The sequence below is a fragment of the Acomys minous genome, assembly GCF_964271855.1.
Source record: "Acomys minous genome assembly, chromosome: 3".
In the NCBI taxonomy this organism is placed as follows: Eukaryota; Metazoa; Chordata; class Mammalia; order Rodentia; family Muridae; genus Acomys; species Acomys minous.
Window position 1 is genome coordinate 27,464,692 of NC_140485.1, and position 27,818 is coordinate 27,492,509.

The following is a 27,818-nucleotide window of genomic DNA, read 5'->3' on the forward strand; positions in this document are numbered from 1 at the left end:
GTCTACAAAGTGAGTCCAGGACAGCCAAGGCTACAAAGAGAGAAAAAGATAAACAAAAAACAAAAACAAAAACAAAAACAAAAGAGCTGCTCTTTCTTGTTTGTTTTTGTTTCAATACACAGTCTCGTGCCTTTTCTTTGACTTGCTATGTATAGCTGAGGATGACCTTGAACTTCTGATCCTCCTACCTACCCGGTGCTGAGATTACAGATGTGCACCACCATTCCTGGTTTATGCACTGCTGAGTACTGAGCCCAGAGTTCTGTGCATGGTAGGTGGCACTCTACCACTGAGCCACACCCACGGTCCCTTCAGTTGGGAATATTCCAACAAAGTAATATTGTCCTCATCTTTTCCCCTTCTGCCTATCCATATCTTTACACTATATATATAGAACTAGAAATTATGGAGATGGAAGCTGATAGTCAGTATTTAAGTATTTCCCATAGCTTTGATGTGTAACAGATTATGAACCATTGAGACAAAATGTTCACATGCATCCAAAGTAGGAAGGAGGAGCCTTGGAAATTCGTTGTTGGGATCAGAGAGTATCTGTGAAAATTAGGTGAAGAGGTGTCATTCTCCTGAATCTTAGATGAGCCTTAGCATTGAGGCCAGTGTGACCATTCCTGCCCTGTATCATGTATCTACCACAGAGAGGAAGAGTTCGGGCCCTCCTTCTCCAAAACATGGGCAGCAACGCAGATGTGTTCTATCGTTAGTGTGCATGCACAGATAGCTCTGCATCTTCCAGCTTGTTTGACTTGACCCTCTGACTTTGCTTTATAGACAGCAGTGGTCCTTCCAGCACCGTGTCCAGTGCTGGCCCTTCCTCTCCTACAGCAGTGGATGGAAACTCACATTTTGGCTTCAGTGACCAGTCCTGTGTAAATACACACATGACAGGAGAAAACCGAGGCCTTGGGCTGCTCCAGGAGACTGCTGGAGATGGAACACAAGAGTTCTCCATAGAAAGACAGCCAAAGCTTGCTGAGCCACATCAGCCCCCTCAAGAGACACCTGTAGAAATCTGCCCTCTAGGAGGCCAGGGTATCACTGAGGAGGTCATCGAGACAAGCCAGGAGGTCCCAGACGTCACCCAGCTGTGCCATGACACCCTTGAGGAGGTTGGCCAGCGTAACCAGGAGGTCCCAGACGTCAGCCAGCTGTTGCTGAGAAACCATGACCCTGCTACCGACTCATGTCAGCCATGCTGGGAACTCTCTCAGAAAGTTTATGAGGAAGTTTGCGAGCTTTGTCAAGACAATCCTGAAGAGAGTAACCAGCTCTACCAGGAAGTCTCGGTAGAGCTGGGCAGGATGGTCCATGGATTCTCTGTAAACGCTGGTAGAACCATCCAGGAAACCCTTATGGAAATTGGCAGGCCAACCCCAGAGATCCCCAAAGAGATCAGCCCGCCATGCGAGGAGTTCTCTGTGGAGGTTGGCATGCTGGCTCAGGAGGACCCTGCTATCACAGAGTTACCTCAAGACATCCTTGAGGCCAACAAACCCTCCCGAGAGCTCACTGAGGAGGCTGATCTGCAGGCTCAGGAGGTCTCTGAGGAGACTGATCAGGATTCTGGGGTGGTCCCTGAGGTGGTTGACGAGCTGCCTAGGGCGGCTGTCCCCCAAGTCCAGTCTCTGGCCCACGACCAGCACTCACCCCTTCCCACCAGCAACATGTAATTAGTCGCTTTCTCATTGGTGTCACACTCTGCCAGCCATTTGAGCCAGCAGCCTCTCTGTTGGATAGCACACAGAAAAAGCCCAGAACAAGGCCTAGGCTCACACCAGAGCTGTCCGAGGAAGTAGGTCTTTTGGCATGAAACATGCTTATGCCAGAGCTTATGCCTGAGGAGGAGCCGATTTATGTTCAGTACAGCTGTCGGCTCTTCCCTTGGCCATGGAGTGGGAAACTGTAGATCGTTCACGGAAATGCCACGTAACTGCTGAAGATACCATTGGAGGGACAGCAGTGGAAGGTGGCAGGGTCTCTACTTGTTGAGTGAAATAGTCACAACCTTTTAAGGTACCCTCAGACCACATGTGCATTCAAGGGAACTCTGGTCTCCACTATCACAGGCAAGCCCAGGATAGCCACCTGACATGCCCGGAAAACAGAGTTCCCTTCTCAAAAATGTCTGTCGTGGCCACTTGTGGTTTAGACTGGGCTTGTGGGTGTTTCCATATAATTGCCAAGTGCTCCCTCTGCCCTAGTCCTGCTCCTGTGGACATCGACTCTAGAGGAAAGTAGAAATTAGATTGCTATGTGACTTCAGAGTGACACTTAGAATGCTCTGGGAGATTTGGATCAATCTATGAAGCTAGGCCTCCTTTTGTTGTGAGGCTGTTGAGTTTAGAAGATGCTATAGAAGAGAGAATCAAGTTCTATTTTAAGCAATTAGCAGAGATCAATGTTGTACAGACATGAGCAAAGATTTAATATATATATATATATATATATAAACATATATATTTCTGTATTTGCCAGGGGCAGACTGGCCAAAGATCAAACACTCCAGGGTCCCCAAGAGGTTTGTCCTTCTATCATGTGTCTTTAGGACCATATGTGATATGAAGCTTTTCCCAAAGATGTAGGGATGGGAGTGGGTGTGGATGACACAGGCATCGGAGTCAGGGGCCGGAACATTACGAGTGCTCAATAAATACAAAGCAATGAGAACGATGGGTGGTGATGCCTTTGTGACCTCAAAATGACTACGTAAGCCAATTGTGTCTGTCACTGAGTCAGTCAGAAACTATAGTAGATGAGCGGACTGGCTTTAGTACAGAAGCCTGGCAGCTCAGAGAGTCCCTGTAGTGCTCGGCCCCAGGTGTTTTTACTGAGCAGAGTGTTGGGCAGTGTGATTGGAAGAGATTTGAGCTCTGAAGCAGCAGAGGCAACCTGCCTTCTCACCAGCTCCTGAGAAAACAGCCTCTAACGTCTTACTCTGCTGCCTTGGAGCGTGAGTCAGAGGACCTGGGGACACTTGAGATGAGCAGAAGTTCCCTTTTTTGTTTGTTTTTTGAGACAGAGTTTCTCCGTGTAACCTTGGCTGTCCTAGACTTTGTAAAGCAGGCTGGCCTCAAACTCAGAGATCCGCCTGCCTCTGCCTCAGCCTCTGCCTCTACCTCGAATGCTGGGATTAAAGGCATGCACCACGACGCTTGGTTGAAGGTCCCTTTACTATATACAAATTTATAACCTGACCACTCATGACATATCTAAGACTATAAAGGGTTTTATTGAGGGGGTTAAATGTAGCTTTCATCCACTGGACAGTCAATCAAAAAGTTGAGAGTTTTCTGGGGACCCCCTAGGATGTAGATCCCACTCCTTAAGCCAAATGTTTATGTTCCCACTATATGTACCCGCTATAGGCTCCCACATCTTAAAACCATTTTCAGAATTTTTTATTTTTAATTTTTTTATTTATTTCTATGTGTATGGGTGTTTTGCTTGCATGTATGTCTGTACACTGCATGCATGCCTAGTGCCCAGAGGCCAGAAAGGGTGTTGGAGCCATGGAACTGGAGCTATGGAGAATTGGACACTGCCATGTGAAGCCTCTTTGGAAGAGCGGCCAGCGTTCTTAATCACTGAGCTATCTCTCCAGTGCCTTGGGGTTTTTGTTTGTTTGTTAGTTTTTGAGACAAGGATTCACTCATTATGAAGCTTAGGTTGGCCCAGAACTTACTGTAGCTCATGCTACCCTCAAACTCCTGATTCTCCTACTTCTACCCTGAGTGTTAAGATCACAGGCATACAGCATCACACCTGTTTCTTTCCAGAAATGATGCTGGTTCCTAATCACTTCCTCCTTTCCCCCATCATGTGTTCTCTGGCTCTCCTGGGTCCTGGATGGGTTCGAATAATCAGGAGTCTTCCAGGATAAAGGCTAATGCTGGCTGAAGCCAGGACAGCTCAGTGTGTGGAGAGTCGGGACAAGCCTAAGCAGCACTACACCATCTGCAATGAACTCGGTTTATTGTTGGAATTGGAGGTGGCTCTGTTACAGCAGCTGGGAACTGTAGCAGGGAAGTGTGGGGGGAGCAGAGCACAGCAGTGGGGAGAGGGGAGCTAGGAACGACATGAGGTGGGCTCCTTGTGGTTTCCCATTGGCTTGGCAAAGGCGACAAGCCCCGGGGACTATGAGCATCTGGGTTTGTTAGTCCAGCGGGGTCTGGCAGGGCTCCTCACTGGCTTGCTTGGGGCGAGGTGCTGTCCTGTAGTAGGATGCTCAGCCTGTTTTCACTCAGGAGTGAAGCTATGGCTCAGCTTCCTCTCTTCTGTCCCCTCCTCCCTCCTGCTTTCCAGCCTCCACTTCCTAGAACCTCTGTCCAAGAGTTCAGGTTTAGAGAGGCAGCCAGGGTTCCCATTTCAGCTGTAGGATGGCAGAGGGTTGGAATGTTGGGGAGTCACACATGGCTAAAGTGTGATGTGGATGTCAGGCAGTGGCTTATTTTTAACCCATTACACACCAGGCCATAGCAGATGACCACATGCAGAGAAGCCAAGCAGGGGATGGGAAGGAATCAGGATTGTTGGGATGGGGTAGGTGAAGACTAAATGATCAGGGGGCTTGGGTTGGGGTTGGGGCTCTCCTTGCCCTTTGTGCTGCCCAGGTAGCCTGGTCTGGGCACAGCCCTAGGTTGTAAGTGGTATGAAGCAGGGCTGAGAGATGAGCTCCTTTTTCCTCTCTCTAGTTCTTGGTCTAAAGAGCTTCAAGTTTTGGATTGAGACATTCAGATATTGAGGGAAGCAATAAGACAGTATAGCAGCCACACGCCCCCAGGTCCTCGCTGGAACCCAGACCCTGGTGGGTAGGCTGTAGGAGACAGAGGAAAAGGGCTCAGCTCTGGGCGCCTTACTAACAGTGGCCTTCCCTACATCATGTAAATGATTGGCAATCCTTTCTGGGGTGCCCAATAAATAATGAAGTTCCAGGGGGCAGGGAGGGGTTAATTTCTCTGAAACCCAACTTCATCCAACACCAACATTTGGCAGCGCTAGGACTAGGGGTTTCAGGCATCAGATGACCTTTCATCATTTTGTATCCCCCCTCATTAGCTTTGGTTTTGGAACAGACGAGGGGAAGGACAGTACCTTCCATTTAGCCCAAGTCCTTACAACACGACATCGCCCCCTACCCAGCTCCATTTCCCTCAACCCCAAAGGACTCAGCAGTAGCCATTCTCTAAATGAGCAGTGGGAGTGGATCCTTGGGGACGGGAGGGGGAGTCTTTCAGAACTCGATCTTGCAGGCTGGAAAGGACTCGTCCTGCATCACCACAGTGCTGCTGCTAGCCAGGACCAGGACGTTCAGCTGCTGCTGTTGCTCATGTGTCTGCTGGTACCACTCACGAGTCACCTCCGTGTCATGAGTGGGAATCAGAGTCACCTGAGAGGAAGGAAACATGCCTGAGGTGAGAATGTGAAGGAAAGATAAGCGGAGACAGGACCTTGTCGCCTCTGCCTCGGTCTCTTGCTACTCACCTGAAGGTTCTCCCCCCACTGGGCCTTGCCTTCCAGCAGGGCATCCAGCACAGCCCGACTTGGCTCGCCGTTGGCAGGGTCGTTCCCACTGACCACATAGTAGGATGCACGCACTCGGCGGAAGAAGTCCAGGTCAGCAGTCTTGCCGCTGCAGTGGTTTGGGATATAGGCAAGATCCACGTACACAGGAGGGCCGGAACCGCCCTTGGAGCCCAAGGCTGCTGTAAGGACGAGCAGATGCATTGTAAAAGCAAACAAACAAATCTTGGTCGCTCCCCACTTGCCTGAACAGCTGGAGTCTTTAGCTAGCCCACGTCTGCTCCAACCCAGTGTCTCCCTCTTCTGATATACTCACTGGATCCTGCCTTGAGTCCATTGACTAAGCCTTTGGACATGGGGCTGTGTCCATCCTTTTCTTCTGCTGAGGTGACCTGGCTTGGAGTGCTGCGTGGTCGGGGTAGGGCCCGGGATGTTCGGTCCACAGGCCCTTTCCCGGGGGTAGGTGACCGTTTCCCCCGAATATCCAGACGCCGAGCAGGAGATGCAGGCTTGGCCCGGCCCGGGGCCCTACGCCCTGGTCGTCCCTGCACCTTTTCTCGTAGTCTCTCAACCCTCCCAGACTCTGAGCTGAGCCCCTCGGGGTCAGCCATGCAAACATCCGGTCGGGGAGGGGATGGGCGAGGGTCTGGTTGGGGGGCTGGGGGTGGGTCATGGCCAGGTCTGGGGTGGTGGGTTCCACTAACTCCCCCAGCTTTGTCCACAGGCAGGAAGTCCCCATCTTCATCTGAGTCCAGGGCTGCTTCAGCTGTGATGGACGGACACTCCTCAGTTTCTGGCGGGACATCAGAATCTGACTGTGAGGAGCCTGAGTCACTGCCTGATGTGGGGGGTGTCTCATCAGCCATAGGGCATGGCCCCCCTGTGGGCCCTGGCCTCCCTCCTCCTCGGCGCCGCCCTCCTTTTCCTACCAGCCGAGCTTCTTCAGTAGAAAGGTCACTGTCATCTGTGGATGGGGGCAGAGGTGGGTTCAGGAATGAGGGAGAAAGCTCTCCACAGTGGGGGCGGGGCTCTGTAGCACATTCCTGAGGTCCAGCCTCAACTTCAGGAGAAAGACTGCAGGGTGGGTCCCCGGAGCTCTTCCCAGGACGCAACTGCTGTTCAGATGAGATTAGTGTATCTGGCCGGGAGCTCCTCTCAGCTCCCTCGGGCCAGGACCCTCGGTCCCAAGCAGGACAGGCCTCCGCCTCTTCCTTTTCTGCCTTGGCTGCCGCAAGCCCTGGCAAGTTGGGGCTGTATTCTCCCGGGCCATTGGCGGCACTATCTCCAGAGGGGCTCTGGAAGGGGCTTGGCTTCTTTGTGAGTTCCCCTGAGCACTCCGGGCGGCAAGGCAGGGTGCCATCATCCGTGTCTCCAGGCAGGCTTGGGACTGGAGCGGGAGCCAAGTCATGGGACGCTAAAGGTGCCGGGCTTAGAGGAGTGAGGTCCCAGAGGCTGTGGGCAGCTGTCTCTGCTCCTGGGCCCAGGTCTCCAGCACCCTGTACAGCAGCCTCTAGACCTGGAGGGAAGCGTTCAGCAACGCTTGAAATTACAGGTGTGGTAGCCTCAGAGGATGACCCTTCGGACAGGGCCGGCGAGGCAGGGCGCGGCAGGTTGGAGAGGAGAGGGGCCCCAGGAGAGCCGGGTGACGGGAGTTGGGGTAGTGAGGAATCCAGGCTGGGCGCCTTGGTCACTTCCAGGTACTCATCATGCCGGCTTCTGGTTGGAGTTCCTGGAACCAGGGCCAGAGCTCTGTCCCCAGAGAAGGCAAGGGAGCCACAGGGTGCCGAGCGGGGTTCTGCGGGAGAGGGCAGCTGAGGTGGGGCAGGCTGCAAGGAGGAGAAGCCAAAGGCTGAGGCAGGAAAGTCCAGACTTGGTCTGACAGCTCCTAGGTGTGAGTCTGAGGAAAGGCTGGTATGTGCCTCAGTTTCAGGCCACAGTGAGGGGTGGCCTGCAGGCATGGGGTGATGGGGACTTGGGGACATGGCCTCTTTCTCTGGCTGTTCCCGAGCCCCTTTCTCCAGGTCTGAATCACTAGTACTGTCATTCCAGTGACCTCGGCCTGACTCTTTTGGAGATGGGGTCCTCCTGTCTGGGCTGCAGCTTATCGTGCTTCCGTTAAGAGGGGGGCTCGGGTCTTTGCTCAGGGAGATAGGGACACGAGGGGGCACTGCCGGAGGGATGAGGCTGGGCTCCACGCTGGGCCCTGGCTCAGGCTCTTGCCTGGGAGGTACGGTGGGTCCTGCTAGAGCTGCATAGCTAAAGGTTGGAGTGTCAGACTGGAGGCTTTTGGGTGAGACAGGAGAGGAAGGCTCCTTCTCTGAGGCCGTATTGCGGCCAGCAGCCTCCTCCTTGGTTGAGAGGCGTGGGGGCCAATCCCCAGATGCCCCCAGTGGTGGCTCCCTAGTGGGGCAAGCAGGGCCCAGCCCAGTAAGCATCATCTGCTCGTAGATGTCTGCATACTGAAAGCTCCTCTCATCGGGGTAGGGCGTGGGCTCTCTCTGCTCTGGCTCAGTCTGCTCTGTGTCTCGGGTGGGGCTGCGCTCACCAGCTTCTGGGACTGTTGAACTGAAGGAGCTGCTGCCCAGAGCCCCAGCCCCACCCTCGCCTTCCCTCCCCCCTTCAGCTTTGCGATAGTCCTTCCCCAGTGGGGAGTATGGTCCACCTTCCAACTCAGCTGCCCCCTCCTGCACAGCAGCCACCACGCTGTCATACTCGGCGACGCCCCAGGAGAAGGGCACAGGAGTATGTGACTCTGCGGCAGATGTCGGGGGGGCTGGAGCTGGAGAGAGGGGCGCAGGAGGCAGGGGTCTATCCTTAGGTACCCACGGTGGGATCTCAGCTAGCCATGAAGGGGCGGTAGGTTCATTCCTCATAGGTGGTGTACACTCAGGGTCTGGGACAGGGCTTTCTTGTCCTGGCGCTGGTGGGACTCTCTGTCCAGTCATCTCAGGTGGGGACGATGGAGGGGAGATGATCTCAAAGGGAGAGCGCGTCAGCTTGTCCTCCTCCTCCGGTGGCAGGCCAACTGGAGACTCGGCAAGCCAGCGTTCCACCTCCAGCCCCTTCTGTGCCAGGGGCTCCTGGAAGTCCTTGAAATCTGAGGCCCAGGGGCTCCGGGGAGTGTGCTGCAACGAGGTCACATCTTGTTCCTCTGCCCCCTCATCAAGAAAAGTGCTTTCACGCTCCTCACAGTACCGTGGACGGGCTCCTTCGCCATCTAGCTCGTGAGGGAACCAAACCTTCCTCTCACAGCTTAGCTCCCTCCAGTAAGCGTCCTGCTGGAGGGTTACATCTCTGTCTCTCCAATACCTGACTTCTTGCTCAGGAGACTGGCCATCCCAGGCTGGAACCGGCTCCTTCCGTTCTCCAACTGGCTCTCCTCTGATTGGAGATGTTTCTCGCCATCCCTGGACCACATCGTGCTGCTTCCAGTATCGCTCTTCCTGCTCTTGAACCTTGCCGCCCTGCACAGGGCTCTCTTCCAGCCCCAAAGCGCTAGTCTTCTCCAGGACAGCTTCATCCTGCTGCTCCACAGCCTTGGCCTCTTCTGGAGTCTTTTGGTCAAGGATTGTCTCTTTCAGTGTCGTGGTTTTATCTTCCAAGAACGAGCTCTTCTGGCCCTGAGTTCTGTCCTCCTGTGGGGCCCCATCTTTCTGTTCAGCAGGCCTGTTGTCTTGGTCCAGCGCAGCACCCTTCTTCCCCGGGGCCCAGTCTTTTTGTTCTAAGACCTTGCCTTTGTCTTCTGAGACCTCATCCTTCTGTTTTCCATTAGCATCATCTTTCTGTCCCGGAGCTCCGTCTGTCTGCGTTGGTTCATGGGTGCTGTGCTCTGGAGTCCCATCTTTCTGTTCTAATCCTCTGTCTGCCAGGGTCTCATCTTTTGGCTCTAAGACCTTGTCTCTTTGATCTAAATCTTGGTGCTCCTGTTCTCGGTCTTTTGGTTCAGCGGCTTGGGTCTGTAGCGGGGCTGCGTCCTTTTGTTCTGATGCCTTGTCCTTCTCTCCTGGGACCTGGTCCTTTCGCTCTAGGTCTTTGTCTTTGGGTTCAGGCCCCTTGTCCAGCTCCACGGCTGCACCCTGGTGGTCCGAGGCTCCGCCTTTCTGTCCTGACATCTGAGCCTGCTGGTCTCCACACTTCTCCTTTGCACCTAGAGCCTCGTCTTTCTGATGCACAACCGAGTCCTGCTCGACAGCAACCTTCTCCTGAAGGGCCTGGCCCTTCTGCTGCAGGGCCTCTTGCTCTAGCTCAAGTCCCTTTTCCTTCCGCTCAGCAGCTCTGTCTCTCAACCCTGGAGCTTTGCCTTCCCAGTCCACGGCAAGGTCCTCCACAGCGGGACTTGACAAAGACTCGGGACTCTTGGTGAGGGAGCTATCAGATGTCATGATATGTCCAGCAGGGCCTGTGACCTCCCCAGGTGACAGAGCAGAGTGAGACAAAGAGCTGCCGGGTAATTTTCCAGCAGGGCTCTCATCTGTGACATCTGCCTCTCTAGTGGCAGCAGCTGCGGGAGGTGACACTGTGGCTACCTGGGGCTCTGGAACGGACACAGGAGTTGGGTAGCAAGAGGCGTCTTCAGCCTTCATCAGAGGCCCCTTTTCTTCCTTTCCTGGGCCTAGTTCTCCAAACTGGAGGGTGCCAAGACTTTCTGGAGAGAGCTGCTTGGAAGAGATATCCAGAGATGTCTCTTTGCTAGGACTCTCTTCTGAGAAAGAAAGTGATTGAGTGTCTTCTGGGGATACCATTGGCCAAAGGTCTTTGTGTAGATGCTGCTCCTTCAGGCTACAGGGGGACCTGGGGGTGGCTTCTTGTCTGGCAGTGTCTGGGGAGACTACACTGAGGACCGACAGGGACTCTGCATCTTCAGGGGAAAGGCTTTGATCGGTGAGCCGAAGTACCTCATCTCTCTGAGGTTCACTAGGTTCTTCAAGCGGTGCCTTCGCTTCCCTAGGAAGGGCTCCTGCTCCCAGAATTGGACCTGCCTCTCCGCTCTCAAACACTATTGCTTTGCCTTGTTCTGGAAACAGTTGAATGGTGCAGCCAGTCTGATCCCCAACAATGCTGACAGGAGCATCCTGGGCTTGGGAGCTCCTGGACAGAGGTACTGTCCCTTCTTCTGGTACGTCCTTCTCGAGCCCCGGCCTGACAGTTTGCTCTTCAGCATCTTCCTTGGCCACACCTGGCGTGTGCTTTGTGTCTCCCCAGGAGTCTTCCTGGAAGTCTTGAGGCTCAGACTGTTCTTCCACTGGAGACTGATGAAAGGGTGTGTGGGTGGCACTGGGTGGGCCAGATGGTGGAGGAGACGCCATCTTCACTGTGCTATCATCTGGGCTGAGGCACCGTTCCTCCACTTCTCCAAGGGCTGGCTCCCCTGGGTGTAGGGCATGTCCGGGGACACCAAACATGGCAGTGTACTGACTGGGCAGTTTCTCAGATGCTGTTACATTTTTCTCTTCCTTTCCCACAGCTTTCTCCCCAATCAAGCCTCTCCCGACAGCCTCTCCTTTCTTCTCCGACTCCCCAGTCACAGAGAAATCCTCACAGGGTGGGGACTTGAAGCCTTTATCTTCTTCCAATGAAGAGGTTGGTGAGATGGTGCCAGCTGACGGCACATAGTCCAAGCCCTGAGTAGCTTCAGTGCGGGAAGAAGGAATACTTGTGACCGTGTCGAGCAACAAGGAGCTCTTGCCTGTCTCCTCTGTCTGGGGAGCTGTGAGTGAAGCCACAGATTGGTCCTCAGCCACCGATGTGGCGAAGGAAGAGAGTTTGTCACACTCGGTGATTGACGTGGCCGAAGATACATGCTCCTCTTCAGCCAAAGGGGCGGCGACCATGTTGGGAGGGTAAGTGAGTTCAGTCTCGGGCGCCCCGTAAGTTTTGCCTGAGGTGGCAGGAACAGTACTATCTGCGGACTGGCTGGCTTCAAAGGGGCCAGGACCTTCAGGCCCAGAAAGGTCATAGGTACTTGTAAGGAATCTGGGCGGGGCCGGGCGTTCTTCTGGCTCATCGTGGATCTCCTCATCTGAAATAGTCTGCTCGGTCTCCGAGTAGCCAGGGATGGTCTCATCCTGAATGTAAGAGACGTGCTCGGTGGCTCCAGCAGGTGTGGCCAAGCTGCTCAGGAACGATGATGCCTCCTTCTCGGGCCCCTTGGCCTGGAATCCCAGTTCCCGGCCCCCAGGAGCATCTCTGCTCTTTGGAACTACCTTTAAGGCTTCTTGCAGATGCTTTTGATAAAAACTCTCAGCCTTTGTCTCTTCCTCATCCTCATCCGAAGGGTGAACCTCTTCCATGTCTTCTAACTCAGCCTTTTCTATCACATCCTCCTTTACCTCAGGTTCACTCTCCTCCCTGGCCTCCGCGCTCTCTGGGATCTTCTCTGTTTCTGTCTGCTTCTTTTCCTCCCAGGCTTCTTTCTCTTTTTCTGCCTCAGCCCCTGAGTCTGGGCCTCTGTCCTTGCTCCCTGTATCCTTGGGGAAGTCTGGGGCGACCTCTTGCTCCCTTATCACATGTTCTTCTTGTTCGGGCCCTGGGACAGAGGGTTGTGTGACCTGGGTGGCTGTGCTTGGGTGTCCCTGCTCTGCGCTATCTACGGGGAGTGGTTTCTCGCCTAGTCCTGTGTCCCTTTGGTCAGCCAGCAAACCTTTCTCTTCACGCTTCAACTCCTCAAAGTCCTGGGTGAGGTCCTCTGGCGAGGACAGAGCTGACTCTCGGGGCGCACTGACAGGTGGGGGTGGCACAGCCCCCTTCTGGGCTGGGGGTGTCCGGGGCTCAGAAGACAACTCTTTTTCCCCACGGGCAGCTCGCCCTTTGTCCACCTTGATCCTTCCAGGGGCCTTGGCTTTATAGAGGGTCTTACGGACCTCAGGGGTAAAAGGCTTCAGGTCTGGTTTGGAGAATTTCTTGCCCTCAGGTTTGGTATCTTTCCTCTTGTCGTCCTTCTTGGTCTCCTTTTTCTCTTCCTTCCTCCCTTCCTCCTTCTTGAGCTCCTTCCTCTCCTTCTTGAGCTCCTTCTTCTCCTTGTCCTTCTTCTCCTCCAGCTTTGATATCTTTTCCTTCAGGTGCTTCTTCCCCACTTTGTCCTTGATCAGCTTCCGCTTCTCGGCCTTCAGTGCCTCGCTTGACTCTGCCCTCACCCTCTCTGCCTTGGAGGCTTTCTCTGGGGGCTTCTCGAAGGGTTCTTTTGCTTTCTTTTCTGTCTTGGCTAACTCCTTGGCCAGCTCTGAGCGGGCCTCCTTGGCTCCCTCTTCCAACGCCTCCTCGCGTTTGGCCAGCTTGCTCGCCGCTGTCTTGGGAGCAGCTTTGAGGCTCTCCTTGCTGTCAGCCCGATGTTTGATTTTGCTGGGTTTCAAGTTGGCAGGCACGGCCCCAGCAGCCAGGTCCTTCTGTGTTGCCACAGGGTAGCGCAGGAAGTCCAGGTGCCGAAGCTTTTCCAAGCCCTCCAAGATCTTGTTCTGGGGAGCGTTTCCTGGGAAAAGCACACGTACAATCTTCTCAGTAGGGTTGGCTGGGAGCCAGACCACCAGAGCCGTGATGGAGGTCAGGTAGGGGACAGAAATCTCTGCTTCCTTCCCATTGGCCAGGACAATGCCTGTCTTGGCTTTACTATTGCCCGCCCACTTCTGCATGAGGAACTGCATCTCCTTGCTGTCCTTGACAGGGTTGAGGACATACATGTCCAGCCGACCCACGCCCATCTTGTGGAAGAGGGTCAGCGGCTCAATGGTGTTGCTGACCACACGATACAGAGGCTCAGCTTGGATGCCCAGGCGGTTTAGGTGCTGAAGGGTAAGACAGGCTTCCTCAATGCTGCGCTTGGCCTTGCGGGAGGCATCAGGCAGCCGGAGCTTATCAGGGACATTGAAGAACACAACGCCAAGCTCAGGGGAGATGAGGTTCTTCACCCAGTCGCTGTAGCTGCTGGAGCCCTGGGACTGCTCCTCCTCCAGCTCAGCCACTTTGCGCTGAAGGAGCCCGTTGATGCCTGGCAGATTGTCAGCCCCAATGTGTGTGAGCAGCACGGAGTCGATGCGGTCGAGGTGTCGTACCAGCTTCCAGAAGCAGGACTTGCGGTCTGAGCCACCGTCCACCAAGATATTAAAACCATTGACAGCAAAGAGAGCAGAGTCCCCACGGCCGCCGGGAAAGATGTAGCAACAAGGCTTGGAGAGCTTGAGGAAGCCTCCTGAGGTGGGGGGTTCAAGCAGGTCGAACGGGGATGGCACGTCCACAGTCTCAGAGACATACTCGGAGAACTCAGCCACACCATCCATGGTGGGTAACACAGGTTCAGGATTTAGCCGGAGGTGCAAGGTCTCTTGGGAGCTGGACAATCCCAGGTGGCTCCAGTCACCTTCCCCTAAGCAGGAAACGGTGAGGAAGGCCTGGATCCCAGGGTCTCTATTGCTGAACAATTGTGCAATCTGGAGGAACGGGAGAGAGAAGCTGATCACGTCATTGGAGTGGTCTTAGTCTGACTCAGATTTCGCCCGCTAAGCTTTACCTGTTTCTGATATAAATATACCTCCTGTCACGGTTCCCGGTGGTCAAACAATACGAGACCTTTCCTTGCCTTTTCCCCACAATTTAAATCCTGCCTCTCGTCCCCTTCTTCCCAGACACTCAGCAGGGAACTTACCTCAGGACTGTGAAGGACCTGGGCAAAGTTCTGATAGGAATAGGTACCGGTCTGTAGGAGAAGGTCTCCCTCGGGTTCTAAAGTCTGTCCACTCAAGATGAGAAGTTTGTGAGCTGATGGGCTACTGAGAAGATGGTGAACCTGAAATGGAGGAGGGTAGAGAGGGCACAGATATGGGGAACCCAGGGAAAGGCACTGCAAACCCCTGCCACACCCCCATGCAGCAATATAAGGACAGGCTCCTTACTGGTGCCCCCCAAGTGTGGCTGAGGATTACAAGTCAGCTCCTACAGTAGCCAAGATGTAGTGGCGCCACAGAGGGCGGGCTGCAGCGAGGCCCCGGCCTTACCTCTGAGCTGATGCTGTCTGCATTGGGGTTCACCAGGATGATGGTCTCTAGAATCTCACTCTGGTGGCAGAGGGTCCTCTGGCCTAAGGGAGAGATGTAGGCATTTGTTCCGAAGTTTGTAGGTAGTGACTTAAAATGAGAAGCATTGTGAGGGACAGGAGAGGCAAGAGCAAATGACCAGAAGTGACTTTGACCCTGCCATCTAGGAAACCTCTAAGTAAGGTCTAGGAACTGCCTCCTTCAGCCTTTACCCATCAGGGCTTCTCCCTCCTCTGCCCCACGGAAGCTGACTGCTCCCTTCCCTCAATCTGCCACGCCCTCTGCTGCCCAGGCCCTGCCCAGACCGTCAGCCCCAGACCGCCCTGTTGACAAGAAGCTTTTTGTCCCTCAGGAGCACTAGGTTCCTGGCGCTGCCTGGGGACTGGGGTGAGGGGAGCTGAGCTGGAGGGAGGGCTCCTGGGATGGCAGTCTTTACTGAGCTTGCTGTGCCTTTGCCCTCAGACAGTATAGAGAGATAGGAGCTTCTGTCCCCACCTGTCCCCATCCTTCCCACCTCCACTCCCCAGTTCAAGGACAGAATTCCTGTTTGAGAAGATTATGGACAGACAGAGGTGGCAACTCAGTTCTTGGTTTTGGGTTTTTTGGGGTTTTTTTCCCCCCCAGGAGACAGGGTTTCTCTGTGTTAGCCTTGGCTGTTCTGGACTCACCTTGTAGACTAGGCTGGCCTCTAATTTACAGAGAGCTGCCTGCCTCTGCCTCCCGAGTGCTGGGATTAAAGGCGTGCGCCACCACGCCTGGCTGCAACTCGGTTCTTGGAGTGGACAGAAAATTCTAACTTGCTGTTCTGTTCTCTGACTCGGCCAAATCTTCGGTTAGAACCATGCATACAGTTCTCAAGTGTTTCACAGCTCCCTCTCCTATGTCACCTTCCTGTTCCCAGGCTTCAGAGACACCTAGCTCACTGCCCAACTTATCCTTTGTGAACAGTTTCTTGTCTCAGCCAGTGGGTATAGGAAGCAAGTGGTTAGGTTGGTTCAAAAATAAGAAACGGGCCAGTGTTGCCCTGCCAAGCATGACACTGGAGTTTAATCCCCAGGACTGGACGTGGGAAGAGAACCAACTCCTGCAAGCTATCCTTGACCCACCTATATGTGCGTGCGTACACACACACACACACACACACACACACACACACACACACACACACCAAAAATAAAAACAACAGCAAGCTGGGCATGGTGGTATACACTTTTAATCTAGAGGCAAAGGCAGTGGATTTCTGTGAATTCAAGGACAGCCAGAGCTACAAAAAGTCCAAACCAAAACAACCACCACTACCACCACCACCACCAGCAGCAGCAGCAGCAGCAGCACCAGCAGCAGCCAGGAAACAAGGAAGGAGAGAGTTGAGATATTGCTCAGGACAGGAAAAAAGATGACACCCCCAGACTCTCCCTAGAGCTTTCTCCAGATTAACATAAAATACAGAGAAAGTAAAGAAAGTGGTGGGTGAGACAGATGCTCATGTAACTGATCTTCCGGGCTCCTCCTGCCCACCCTCCTCCACGTCAGCAGGGTTGCAGCCACTGTAGGGTTAACCTTAGAGGAAACTGGAGGCTGCTGGGAGGGGAGGCTCATAGTCTGTTCCCAGAGCCCTCTTCTGTGATTCCTACTCCCTTTTTTTTCTGAGGCTGGGACACAGTGACTGGGGCCAGGGGCCTTTGGTAGCATGATCAGGCCACAGAGGCTGTAAATGCAGCTGTGGGGAAAATGAGGACTTTGGAGACTCAAATCCTATGCAGGGCATGTTGGGCCCAAGAGGAGTCCAGGGGTCCTCTTCAATGAACTTGGAAACCAAGGGATACTTTGGGGTCACCTCGGAGGCAGGCAGGGGCAGGGCAGGGCTTAAGCAGCCAGGGAGATCAACACCCTTCGCTAGGACTCCCCCAACCCAAGGTCACACTTTCAATCTAGGCGGAGCAGAAAGCCGTGTCCTCTCCAGCTACCATCTTCCCTCAGCTTCCCTCAGCAGCTTCACGGTTCCTTGTGTATCCTCAGGAGACCTCTGATCCCACTTCCTGTCCTGACACAAGACCCCAGGCCTAGCCCTGGGAAGCCAGTCCCTTATGTCCCCGAGTCCCTCCGCAGCCTGGGGGAAAGCCCTGGGTCTCTTTTCTGCTCCCCAGCTCTGATGTATTCACGCAGAGGACCGGAGCTTTTAGAGGCCGGAGCTTTTCCCCGCGGCCGGTGCTGTGGTGGGGGGTGGCCGCCGGGTGTGACGTTGAGTGGGCAGGAGGGCAGGTGTCTCCGCAGTGAGGCAGAAGGTGTGTGTGGGGGTGCTCAGGCAGCTGCAGTTTGCCGCAGTGTGTGAGTGTGTGTGTGTGTGAGTGTGCGCGCTGAGCTCAGCCTCCAGCTCCGCCCCCACCCCCCACCCCAGCATGACAAGTCATTTTCTTGGCTGCCTCTGCATGGGGGTTGGGGGTAGGGATGGGGGTGCACACAGAGAGGGAGAAAAAACTGGCTTTTCTGCTGAAGAGCCCCTATCTTAGGGGGAAAAAGCACAGATGAGGTGAGGGTGGGGCAGAGAAAAGGAACCCATGGGGTTGACAGGACCGGGAATGCGGGGCAGCTGCTGAGGAGACAGTGCTCTGGAGCTCCCGAGTGGCCTCAGAGAGGCCACAAAGGGGGGCTTACAGCCCCAGGCTCAAGCTGGCCACAGGGAATGGGGTGGAAGAGCCAAAAACAAACCAGTCTGCCTGTGAAGAGGCACATGCCACGTTTTAGTGACCCGTCCTTCCCATCTCTTCCACAGTGTGACCCACCTTTCCTTACTTGGCAAAAACTCACCCCAAAATAGGAGCAGCTCAACAATCTAGTAGCTGACAACCCAAGGGCCTTCCCTGTAGGTAAATAACCCCCTTCCTCTCAGATTCTTCTGTTTTCCCCTTAAAGACATAGCCCCCAAATTCCTCCTGCGCCCTGGTTGCCAGGCAAAGCCAGTGGCACCACCCTCTCTTGCCGCCTCTCAGCTGATGGTCCCCACCCCCACCTAGCACAGAGGTGGACTGTCACAGCCCCTGTTGGTTCCACTGGCTCTGAACCCTAGCTAGTAATCTTCTCTCTCCCTCCATCCATCCAGCCTTCCCACCAGGCTAGCCCAGGTCCAGGCACATCAGATTTACAAGGTGTCAGTCACCCCCAGCCTAACTTCCTATTACCGCACCCCCATCCCTCTGCCATGCCATACCCCCCCCCCCTTTAGGCTCTTACCCTGGGGTGTGGGAGGGAGCCCCTCATGGAGGCATCGGTGTGGGCTCCGGCCTTAGCCGGGCAGCTTCAGGGAAGAGTCTGCGGCACTTGGGGTGGGAGTGAGGGGGGGCTGCTTGTCGGGGAGGGCGGTGCCAGGGCGGGGAAGAGGGGCTGGTCTCTGACGAGGCACTGGAGATTTAACTGTTTCTTGGCCTTCACAGTGTCAACGGTCTAGTGTTTCTGCTTGACTGTGGGGAAGGGGAGGGAGCTAAGGGGCTGTCCAGCGGTTCAAAGAGCCAGAGCGACCTCCTGCAGCTCTGAGTACCTTCGCCCCAAAGCCTGTTCAGTTAAGATATACACTCTTTCAGCATCGACCAAAGGCCCAAAGCCTCACACACTGAGGCGCAAAGCCAGCTACAGCCCTCCCCTTTCTTCCTCTTAGGAACCATCTGCTACCTCTCCCCTCTAATGGACCCTGAGAGTGACCTTCAGTCACTGCAAGAGCAGGAGACAAAGAGGCGGCCCACTCCCCAAGTGAGGGGAGCAGTGTCAGAGTGGTGAGTGATGTGGTCCGACGGACCCTGTTATGAACCACACCAATAAGGAACTAAGGAGGACAAAAATGTGTCTCATTTTAGATTGGAGGGTACTGTGAAATTCCGGAGCCCTCTGGGGAAGGGCACAGGGACCCTGGGAGCTGCATGCAGCTCTGTACTGATTGCCGCAAGGCTGTAAGAGCTCCAACACACTGCTTCTGAGTCCTGGCTCTCAGGAGGCAGTGTAAGGGAAAGGGAGGCTTCTGCCTTTCAGTGAAGGGGTTAACAAGGACCAAGGATCATTGCTGGAGCCCACGCTCAAGCAAGGCTTTCTTTCTATAGACCAATCTGATATAAAGGACTCTTTGGGTTAGAAATGACCCTGTAGGCTATTTGGGTCTTGATTCCTTCTCATCCTTCCTCTCTCTGTCGCTTTGTTGTGTCTGTCTGTCTGTCTTGATCTTGAACCTTCTTATATTGACCTTGTGCCCTTAGACTCAGCCTCTGCCTTAGCCTCCAAGATGCAAAAGAAAGATCTGGAGAGCTGGAGCGAACACTCATCTTGCCCTGTGATATTCTTACTCTCACATCCTGCCCTCCCCACATTAACCCTCTCTGGGTGTGGTCAGCTCTTTCCGCCCACTCACTGGCCAGTCCCAGCCCTACCCTAGCTCCAGGCTGCCAAGGACTGCTTTTGAAGGTCAGAGAAGCCAAAATAGTCTCTGCTCTCAGCAACCCCCGCCCCAACCCCACTATAGCTACAGCCAGAGGAGAGGAGTAGCTGAGTCACCAGTAGTCTGAGGAACAGGGGGACGGAAGGAGAAGAACCCTTGTAGGGATCCAGGATGCAAAGCAGAGCCGCGGCCATATCGCCATTTGGCTAGGAGGCCACCTGCACAGACAGACACACAGGATGTAAACCAGGCTCAGCTCCCATCCTCACAGAGCAGTGGTGCCCTCCCTTCTGCACGTGCACCACTCTTCTTTCTTTCTTTCTTTCTTTCTTTCTTTCTTTCTTTCTTTCTTTCTTTCTTTTTCGGTTTTTTGAGACAGGGTTTCTCCGTGTAACCTTGGCTGTCCTGGACTCGCTTTGTAGACCAGGCTGGCCTCGAACTCACAGCGATCCACCTGCCTCTGCCTCCAGAGTGCTGGGATTAAAGGCGTGCGCCGCCACCGCCAGGCACATCACTCTTATTTCATTCTGCCTTCAGCCTCCTGTCTCCTCTCTGCTTTTGGAGGCTCTAGCTCTCCCAGTGTTGGAGAGTGCGTGACTTTAGAACAAAATAGTATTTCCTAACTGAAATCAGAGCCCACCTTTGTTCTCAGGGACACCCCACACACACCACACCTTGGACATGGTTCCAGGTCACAGTTGGTTTTCCTTCCCTCCACAGCCACTTGTGACAGAAAGCCCTTGGCCCTTCACCCCTCTCTCCTGCCCTGAAAAGGTGAGCAGCCAAAGATGAGAGGCAGGCTTAATAGCCCCTGATTTCACACCTCATGCCACTTTCTGAGCTACACCACTACACAAATCAGTCAGACAACCTCAGACCTTTCCTTCTGGACCAGTAAATGCGTATATTGGTGGCACCCTTCAACCATGCGGTGAGGACTGGCTTCATCTGCAAAAAAAGTTCCTCTTCCTGCCTAGAATCCGAACCTTGCAATGCGCACACGTGACGATAGCTCTCTCTTTGTAGAAGGTTTCAGGATGAGTACCCTAAATCAGAATCCCAGACCAGACTAGCACTGGAATATCCTAAGTCCTCAGACAAAACCAAAACTAAAGATGCCCATAAATGAGGCTTGCCTTCTGTTCCCCCCCCCCCCTGTTTGTTTTTCTAGACAGGGTTTCTCTGTGTAGCCTTGGCTGTCCTGGACTATCTTTATAGACCGAGCTAGCCTCGAACTGACAGAGATCCGCCTGCCTCTGCTTCCAGGGGGCTGGGATTAAAGGCGTGTGCCACCACACTGGGCTCTGTTCATATGTCTGTGTCTCTCTCTCTCTCTCTCTCTCTCTCTCTCTCTCTCTCTCTCTCTCTCTCTCTCTCCTCTCTCTGCCTTCCCATTTCAGATAACAATGTAACCCTCTAATGTAGGGTCCTCTGAGCACATGAATGAAACAGAGTCAGACAGGAGGACTAAACAGGGTTCCTCAGCCTTCCCCTCTCCACCCTGCTCACTTCTTTCTAGCTCTCCAGTCTCTCTGGTAGCCCAGACTGGTCATGGACTTGCTATGTAGCCAAGGATGATCCTCTGCCTCTACTCCCCAAGTGCTAGGACTCCAGGCCTGTGCCACCACACCAGGCTAGCCTGTGCTTCCTAATCTTAGAACACTATTCCTCCCTTTTCTATCAACAGTAGATGTCTCCGTTTTATTGAAACTCCATAGCCACGCGTCAGTGTGTTGGCTCACCATTCCCTGCCCCCACCCCTGTGGATCCAGGGCCTTCTGCATGTTAGGTGAGCCCTCTACCACTAGGCTACACCCCAGGCCTTAAACTCTGCTTCCTAAGTTTTTCTACAGTTGTGTTTAAAAAAAAAAAGCTTAGAAGATTCAGGGATTTTGAGGAAGAAGTAGGAGCTATAAAAGGAAGTCTCTGCTGAAGACTGATCAGAAAGCTACCCTTTAAAGCTTTGTTCCAGACTTGACCACTAGAAGGAGCTGAGCCAGGCCACTGACTATCTGAGAGCCCCTTCTTTCTCTCTCTCTCTCTCTCTCTCTCTCTCTCTCTCTCTCTCTCTCTCTCTCTCTCTCTGTGTGTGTCTGTGTGTGTCTGTGTGTGTGTTGGGGCGGGACTATAAATGTACAGGGGTGGGCCCTAGGAATAATTGCACTCTTTCTGTCATTGTAAAATGTATTTTGTTCCTTTTTATTTTGGCCATGGTGGTCTCCCCTATAAAGTAAGCCCCAGAGGTCAAGCAAGTCTGGAGGCACTTAGTGTATTTCCTTGAGCTCACCCCAGCTTTTGGCTACCTTAGCCTATTCACTCAAAGGAGGCTAAGGGAAGAGCTGCAGCTGTTTTGAGCAGACTGTGTGCTGGGACAGCTGAAAGAGAAGCCAGCAGGGGTGGGGCTGTGGCTGCCTTAAGCTCTTTGTGGGTTCCCCGCTCCAGGAAGTTCGCCACTGTTCTCCAGGGACAGAGGCCACCATGAAAATGTCTAAACCTAAAACAAAATCTATATGCTAAAAGTAAACTCTACTCTTGGGTGGATGATTCCAAGCCTCTTGAGGACATCATAGCAAAACTCAGATTAAAGAGTTCAGTAGGCCTGTCTTTCTTTCTTTTGGTTTTTTGAGACAGGGTAGTCTTGGCTGTCTGGGACTCACTTTGTAGAACAGGCTGGTGGCCTTGAACTCACAGAGATCGGCCTGCCTCTGTCTCCTGAGTGCTGGGATTAAAGGCATGAGCCACCATGCCTGGCCACCAGTAGGTGCTTCTACACCAGTGCTTGCTTCTGAGAAGTTCCTGAGAGCATGACTCCCTGCAAACCTCTTCCCAAACGTTCCCTTTGTCCTAATCTGAAGAACAACGGAACAACGGAGGATGCCACAACATGGGTAATTCTCTACAGAAGGCAATCTCAAAAGGGTGAGTGGCTAGTTTTACAGGAAGTCAGTCCCAGCAGGAAGCTGCCAGCTTCACACTTTCTAAGCTGCTGCATGTATTCCGTGTTATCATGGAGCTTCAGTCATGTTAACCTCATTTTCTCCAACTTCTAAGCAGCGGCTCATGAAAAACGGTCTATGAGGAAATGACCAAAGGTCTGTCAGACTGGAGGAGTGGACAGAGGGGGCCATCTCCTGTTCTAAACAGTGGAGAATTGTTGGCGTGTGAATTCTGTTGTTCAAGGACAATGACTATCAAGCTACACGGAATTCATGTTCTCTAAAACTACATGGAAGCAGTGTGGTGGCACATGCCTCCAACCCTGGCCCTCAGGTCGTGGCACATGCCTCCAACCCTGGCGCTCAGGTCGTGGCACATGCCTCCAACCCTGGCGCTCAGGTGGTGGCACATGCCTCCAACCCTGGCGCTCAGGTCGTGGCACATGCCTCCAACCCTGGCGCTCAGGTCGTGGCACATGCCTCCAACCCTGGCGCTCAGGTGGTGGCACATGCCTCCAACCCTGGCGCTCAGGTCGTGGCACATGCCTCCAACCCTGGCGCTCAGGTCGTGGCACATGCCTCCAACCCTGGCCCTCAGGTCGTGGCACATGCCTCCAACCCTGGCCCTCAGGTCGTGGCACATGCCTCCAACCCTGGCGCTCAGGTGGTGGCACATGCCTCCAACCCTGGCGCTCAGGGGGTGGCACATGCCTCCAACCCTGGCGCTCAGGGGGTGGTACATGCCTCCAACCCTGGCGCTCAGGGCGTGGCACATGCCTCCAACCCTGGCGCTCAGGGCGTGGCACATGCCTCCAACCCTGGCGCTCAGGGGGTGGCACATGCCTCCAACCCTGGCGCTCAGGGGGTAGAGGTAAGGAGGACAATAAGTTTGATAGCATCCTAGACTATATGTCAAGTTTAAGGTCAGCTTGGACTATATAGTAAGACCCTGTTCTTTAAAAAAAGAGTTGCATAGATTTGGTGTGTCAACATTTACAATAATATGACCAGAGGCCCGACATCTTTACCAAGGGATGTAGGACTTTCACAATACTCTCTCTGTGTAGACATCTGCCATACAATGCTAACTAAAATCATATCTCACATTTCTAGACTGCTTCTCCCACGCAGCAGAGCCGATCTCAGAACAGAGCCTCTGAAATCCAGGGGACCTTTGTCCCAGCCTGGATCTGAGGGTGCTCATCTGATCAGCCTTTGGTAGCAGCATTCTGCTCTGCTCTGAAGATCGGCTGGCTAAGCCAAGAGGAAACAGAAAGGAATCCTGGAGGGTGGGCTGTGAGGAACAAGGGTCTGGGAGGTGAGTGAGTCATTCTGGGATGTTTATATGGGGAAGCAGGGCAGCTGGGGTATGCACAGAGGAGGAAAAAGAAAAAAAGAAAAAAGAAAAGCTGCGGTTTTGCCTGCAAGTGATTTGATCACTTTCTTAGTGCTTGTTGACAATGACCTTCCTGACCAAATTATGTTCTACCATCACATGCTGTGTTTGCAGCCTGTGCTGGGGATTATCCACAGCATGTGTAGATAGCTGGAGAGTCATCAAAAGTCCCACCCTTCCTGCCTACTACCCAAACCTCCCACAAGGCCAGTTCTGCCCTGGATACTGGACCTCTCCTCTTCCAGCCCACACCCAAAGGACTGAGACAAATGACCCTGGTCCTAACCTTTGACCTCTGAGGAGAAGTGAGCTAGGTGCCGGGTAATGAAGAGTTTCAACTGTTGGTTCAAGTCAAAGGACGATAAGTCAATGTTCCAGGAGAGAATCCCTGTGAAAGAAAAAAAGAGAAAAAAAGAGGGCTCTAGGCAAAGTCATCTGGTGGGACTGCAGAGAGCACTGTCAAGCTCCTGGAAGAGGGAAGGGAAGGGAAGCAATACCTCTGCGAAGGATAGCTGGTACTTATGTGCATCTCTCAACCTGCGTTTTCCCCTTTGTGGGTACTGCAGGGCAAAGAGCAGAGTTTAGACTAAATTCGCTAATAAATGAGCTCGCAGCCTTTGTTTTGCGAGGCTGTCCAGTTATGGTAGACGTGACATCCAAGGGTCTAGTCGCATATACTGTAGGTTTCCATAATGATTCCTCTTGCTAAATTAGATTGTAGACTCTCCTATGCCCCCCTCCCTTACCTCCACCCTCTTAGGAGGCTTGCTTCCACCCGCAGGTGGCTCCATCCGCAGCACTGCGCCACAGGCACAGCTGAGGGAGGTGAGCTGAGGAGCCACGAAGGTCACTCTCTCAACTTGGCTACCAGCATTCAGAGGTTTGAGATGTATATCCTGCGTTCAAAAAGCCCCCCTAAAGAAGAAACCGTAAGGTAGGGTCGTGGACTTTTCTGGGTCTGGTGAGGACTTTCAAATATCTGGTCGAGACGCTGCGGGAAAGGGGTGTGACCAGAGGGACACCAGGGTCTGCATGGAGCTCCTCCTGCTCCTGGAGACTGCGGGATGGCATGGGGTATGTGGGAAGGATGGGCAAGCAAGATGTTGGCAGCTCAAGAGACACATGCATGGAAGATGCAGGTGACAGGGGCGCAGGTCTCGGGAAGTGCACAGAGATGGATGATACAGAAGTGTGCACTGGGAGATGAAAGCAGATGGTGGAGATGCATGGATAGAGTGCTGCGGGACAGCCAAGACAGTGGCTCACCTTGTTCAAGGTGGGCCCGCACGGCCCTCAGCTGACTCTCTGTACCAATATCGCCGATTACGATGAGCAAGGAGTATTTCCGTAGGTCCCAGCGCGCCGCCGCCACCGTGGCACCGGCCTTGCACAGAGGCTCCGCGGGGTTCTGAGCCGGCGCTTTGCCGGGGCTCCCGAGCCCCAGCTCCAGAGTTGTCTCCATGGCAACGCTGCCAGGCCGCGCGGTCCCGGCCTCGGTCGCCATGGAAACTCCCGCGGAGCGCTAGGCTGGCTGCATCCGCTGCAGGAAGAGTGCGCGCGGTTCTTAAAGGCCGGCGACAGGAGCTGCTCATTGGTCGCTGCCTTCTAGGGGCGGGGCTAAAGCGCCGCAGGGGCGGGGCCGGGATGCAGTCGCGGTGGCTCTGCGCACCGCTCCGCGTTGGGGTGGTGGCCGCAGTCATCCACCTGCAGTTTTCCCGACCAAGTTTCCCCGCCGTCTTGAGCTGGGGAAGGGGCTTTGTGGGACCCAGCAAGGGGCGGAGTCCACGGCCTCAGCCCGAGAACAACATTTAATTAGGTTGTGTCTGCGTTGAGCACTCTATGTGGTAGTTCCACCGTCTCTTCCGAACCGTGGGAGCCATCTTGCCCCTCACTGTCTGGGAGTTACAATATTGGTCTCAATCTGGGTAGTACCTATATCTGCATGATTTTCCCCCTTCGCTGCCAGCCAGAGTCTTGATCACCATCCTGGGTTTCCCTGTCCTTTCCCCCAGCTCTGGGCGTGGTCAGGCAAGCTGCGCAGTATTGGAGGGGACAGGATGACCTTCCTGCCCCAAGTCCCTGGTGAGTTGCTATTCCAAGGATAGTGGTTGGCTAGCCTCCATCTCTGCTGAATGCAATGAGGTCAGACTGCAGCAAGGAGGATTTGAGTAAAACCCAGGAAAGAACTTCCCAATTGCTAGTGTCCCTGTAATTACTGTACAGAAGTGAATTAATATTCACATTCTATTCTCTCTCCCTTTCCTCCTCTCCGTCCCCGCCCCCTTCCTCACCGTGTTTCCACCACTACGCTATGCCTCACCCTGAGTCATCCTCTTTTAGGTATCAGACAGAGGCCCGTATTTAGGCTCCAGCTATACTTGCTTTTTCTTCCATTTACCTTGCACTTTAGAGATGGTAGAAGAGTAGAGGGGCTTCGGAGATGGTTCCGTTGGTTAAGCACTCCCCTTGCAAGCATAAATTCAGATCCTCAGAAGCCTAAAAAGCCAGGCACAGTGGTGTGTGCTTAAAACCCCAGAGATGGGGAGATAGGAGGGAGAGGCAGGTGGATCCCTGGGAGCTTGCTGGCCAGCTAGCCCAGCCCGCGTAGTGAGGTTCCAGGCCGGCGAGAGACTCTACTGTCTATATTACACAGAAGTACAGGTTGTCTGAGGAACAGCAAGCTGACCTCTCACACTCACATGCGCACATGTATGAAATCTCACTCCCCACAAGACAGAAAGGAGTGAGCAGACGTGATAGGCCAAGGCCACCAGTGAGCCCCGTTCCGGTTGTTAGGCACTATACAGAAATCCTGTCGTGAACGGTTCTAGCTAACCAGCCGGTCCATACTGGGAATACTGTGGACGTGGCCATGGAAGTCGCCTTTGTCACAGAGATAGGAAAACAGCACTGCCAGGAGGACATCAGCTGGTTCGGTGCCCCCTATCACACGCTGCCAGTTGCAGACCTGAATCTGCAGAGTGGCGTGGGAAACTGTGCAGTCCTTTTCTACCACAATCATAAAGAGTAGCACTTGGAGCAGGGGGGCCAGAATGGACTGCGGGGCGAAGAAGGGGACAGTTGCCATAGCAACTGTAGAGATGAGCCTTTTAACTAGCAGAGGGTCTCCGTGTAAGGGACGGCCGCAATTAAGTAGAGTCCGCTTCCATTAAGTCTGACGGGGGTTAGACAATAGATGCAGGTGGTACAGGAGGAATGGCACACGGATTAGATGGTAGGACCAGACATCTGGGACTCTTCATTTCAGACCCTGCTAGAATCAAGTCTTAGTAGTTCCAGGTGCAAATGCAGGCTCTGATGGTGCTAAAATCACATGTGTTCCAGATAAATACGTCGTGGGTCCCTTTGCCAAAGGCAGACAGTGTCATAGAAAGACTGACTCCAGGTCTTGCTTCATCATCCTTTTCTGGGTGGGTGTTTCCATTACCGACCTTATAGCACCAGGAGATACTGTAGAAGCTGAATGTGGTGGCGGAGCACATCTGCTGATCCCTTAGCCGACAAGGCAGGGGGATTGCTGAAGTCAAGGCCACACTGGGCCATATAGTGAGGCTTGTCTCAAACAAGCAAAACTCCATCGAGTGTTAGATTATGCATATATTTTCACACAATGTTCTGTAAAGAAAGCTGGAGTGTTTACATGTATGCTCCAGATATTTTTTTTTCTTTTTTTGAAGCAGGGTCTCCCTATTTAGCCCTGGCTGGAATGGAACCTACTACATAGACCAGGCTGGCTTCAAACTCAGAGATTTACCTGTCTCTGCCTTTCAAGTGCTGGAATTAAAGGTGTGGTCCAAAATGCTCTGCCAGATTTTTTTTAATTTTAATTTTTTTCAATGTTTGTCTGTGGTGTATGCGCGCATGGGTTTGGGTAGCCATGGAGGCCAAAAGAAAGCTAGTGTTCCAGGTGCTGTGAGCTGCCCAGTGTGGATGCTGGCAACAAATTCTGGTCCTCTGCTAGAGCAAAAATCACTTTTTTGTTTGTTTGTTTTGTTTTATTTTTGTTTTTTGTTTTTCAAGATAGGGTTTCTCTGTGTTGGCCTTGGCTGTCCTAGACTCACTTTGTAGACCAGGCTGGCCTCGAACTCACAGTGATCCATCTGCCTCTGCCTCCCAAGTGCTGGGATTAAAGGTGTGCACCACCACGCCTGGCTGTAACAATCAGTCTTAAGCACCGAGTCACTAACCCCTATGCCTCAGGATTTAAAATGACAGAAAACATATATGGAAAAGACTTAGAAAGCTGAAGACAGAAGATCAGGGTGTGATGGCAGGCATGGGTTATCCTAGAACTTGGGAATTAGAAACAGGAAAATGAGGAAGTTATCCCTGAAGCAGGTTGAAGGCTCCTCCATGCTCCACAACAGACCCTGTCTCACAAAATGAACATATAGAGGCAAAGCACCCTTCAAAGCAACAGGGCTTTACCTGTTTTGGGTCCAGGTTTAAACTTATGCTGTGGCAGAAGTTGTATAGTCAAAGTA

General features: G+C 53.4%; 2 protein-coding genes across 22 annotated transcripts in view; one reads left to right on the top strand and one right to left on the bottom strand.

Moving 5' to 3' along the window:
• Window positions 1–3,165, top strand: part of PPIP5K1 (diphosphoinositol pentakisphosphate kinase 1) — a 46,058-nt gene extending 42,893 nt beyond the window's left edge. For all 19 annotated transcript variants that reach the window (XM_084774294.1, XM_084774276.1, XM_084774295.1 and 16 more), the window contains one exon: window positions 790–3,165. In XM_084774294.1, coding sequence (XP_084630420.1) covers window positions 790–1,688 — 899 coding nt within the window. In that variant the 3' untranslated portion in view covers window positions 1,689–3,165. The remainder of the gene's footprint in view (window positions 1–789) is intronic.
• Window positions 3,166–3,631: 466 nt separating this feature from the next.
• Window positions 3,632–24,832, bottom strand: MAP1A (microtubule associated protein 1A). Of its 3 annotated transcripts, none has more exons than XM_084774268.1 (7): window positions 24,580–24,832; window positions 23,600–23,701; window positions 14,523–14,605; window positions 14,174–14,314; window positions 5,855–13,958; window positions 5,500–5,717; window positions 3,632–5,404 (listed from the first exon to the last, which is right to left on the bottom strand). In XM_084774268.1, the coding sequence occupies exons 1-7, from the start codon at window positions 24,815–24,817 to the stop codon at window positions 5,249–5,251; spliced, it is 9,042 nt and encodes a 3,013-aa protein (XP_084630394.1). In that variant the 5' UTR covers window positions 24,818–24,832; the 3' UTR covers window positions 3,632–5,248. The 3 variants fall into 3 exon arrangements, with proteins under 3 accessions (XP_084630394.1, XP_084630393.1, XP_084630395.1); XM_084774267.1 differs by having other exon boundaries at window positions 5,500–5,720; XM_084774269.1 differs by lacking the exons at window positions 23,600–23,701; window positions 24,580–24,832 and adding an exon at window positions 17,793–17,840 and having other exon boundaries at window positions 5,500–5,720.
• Window positions 24,833–27,818: the final 2,986 nt, after the last annotated feature.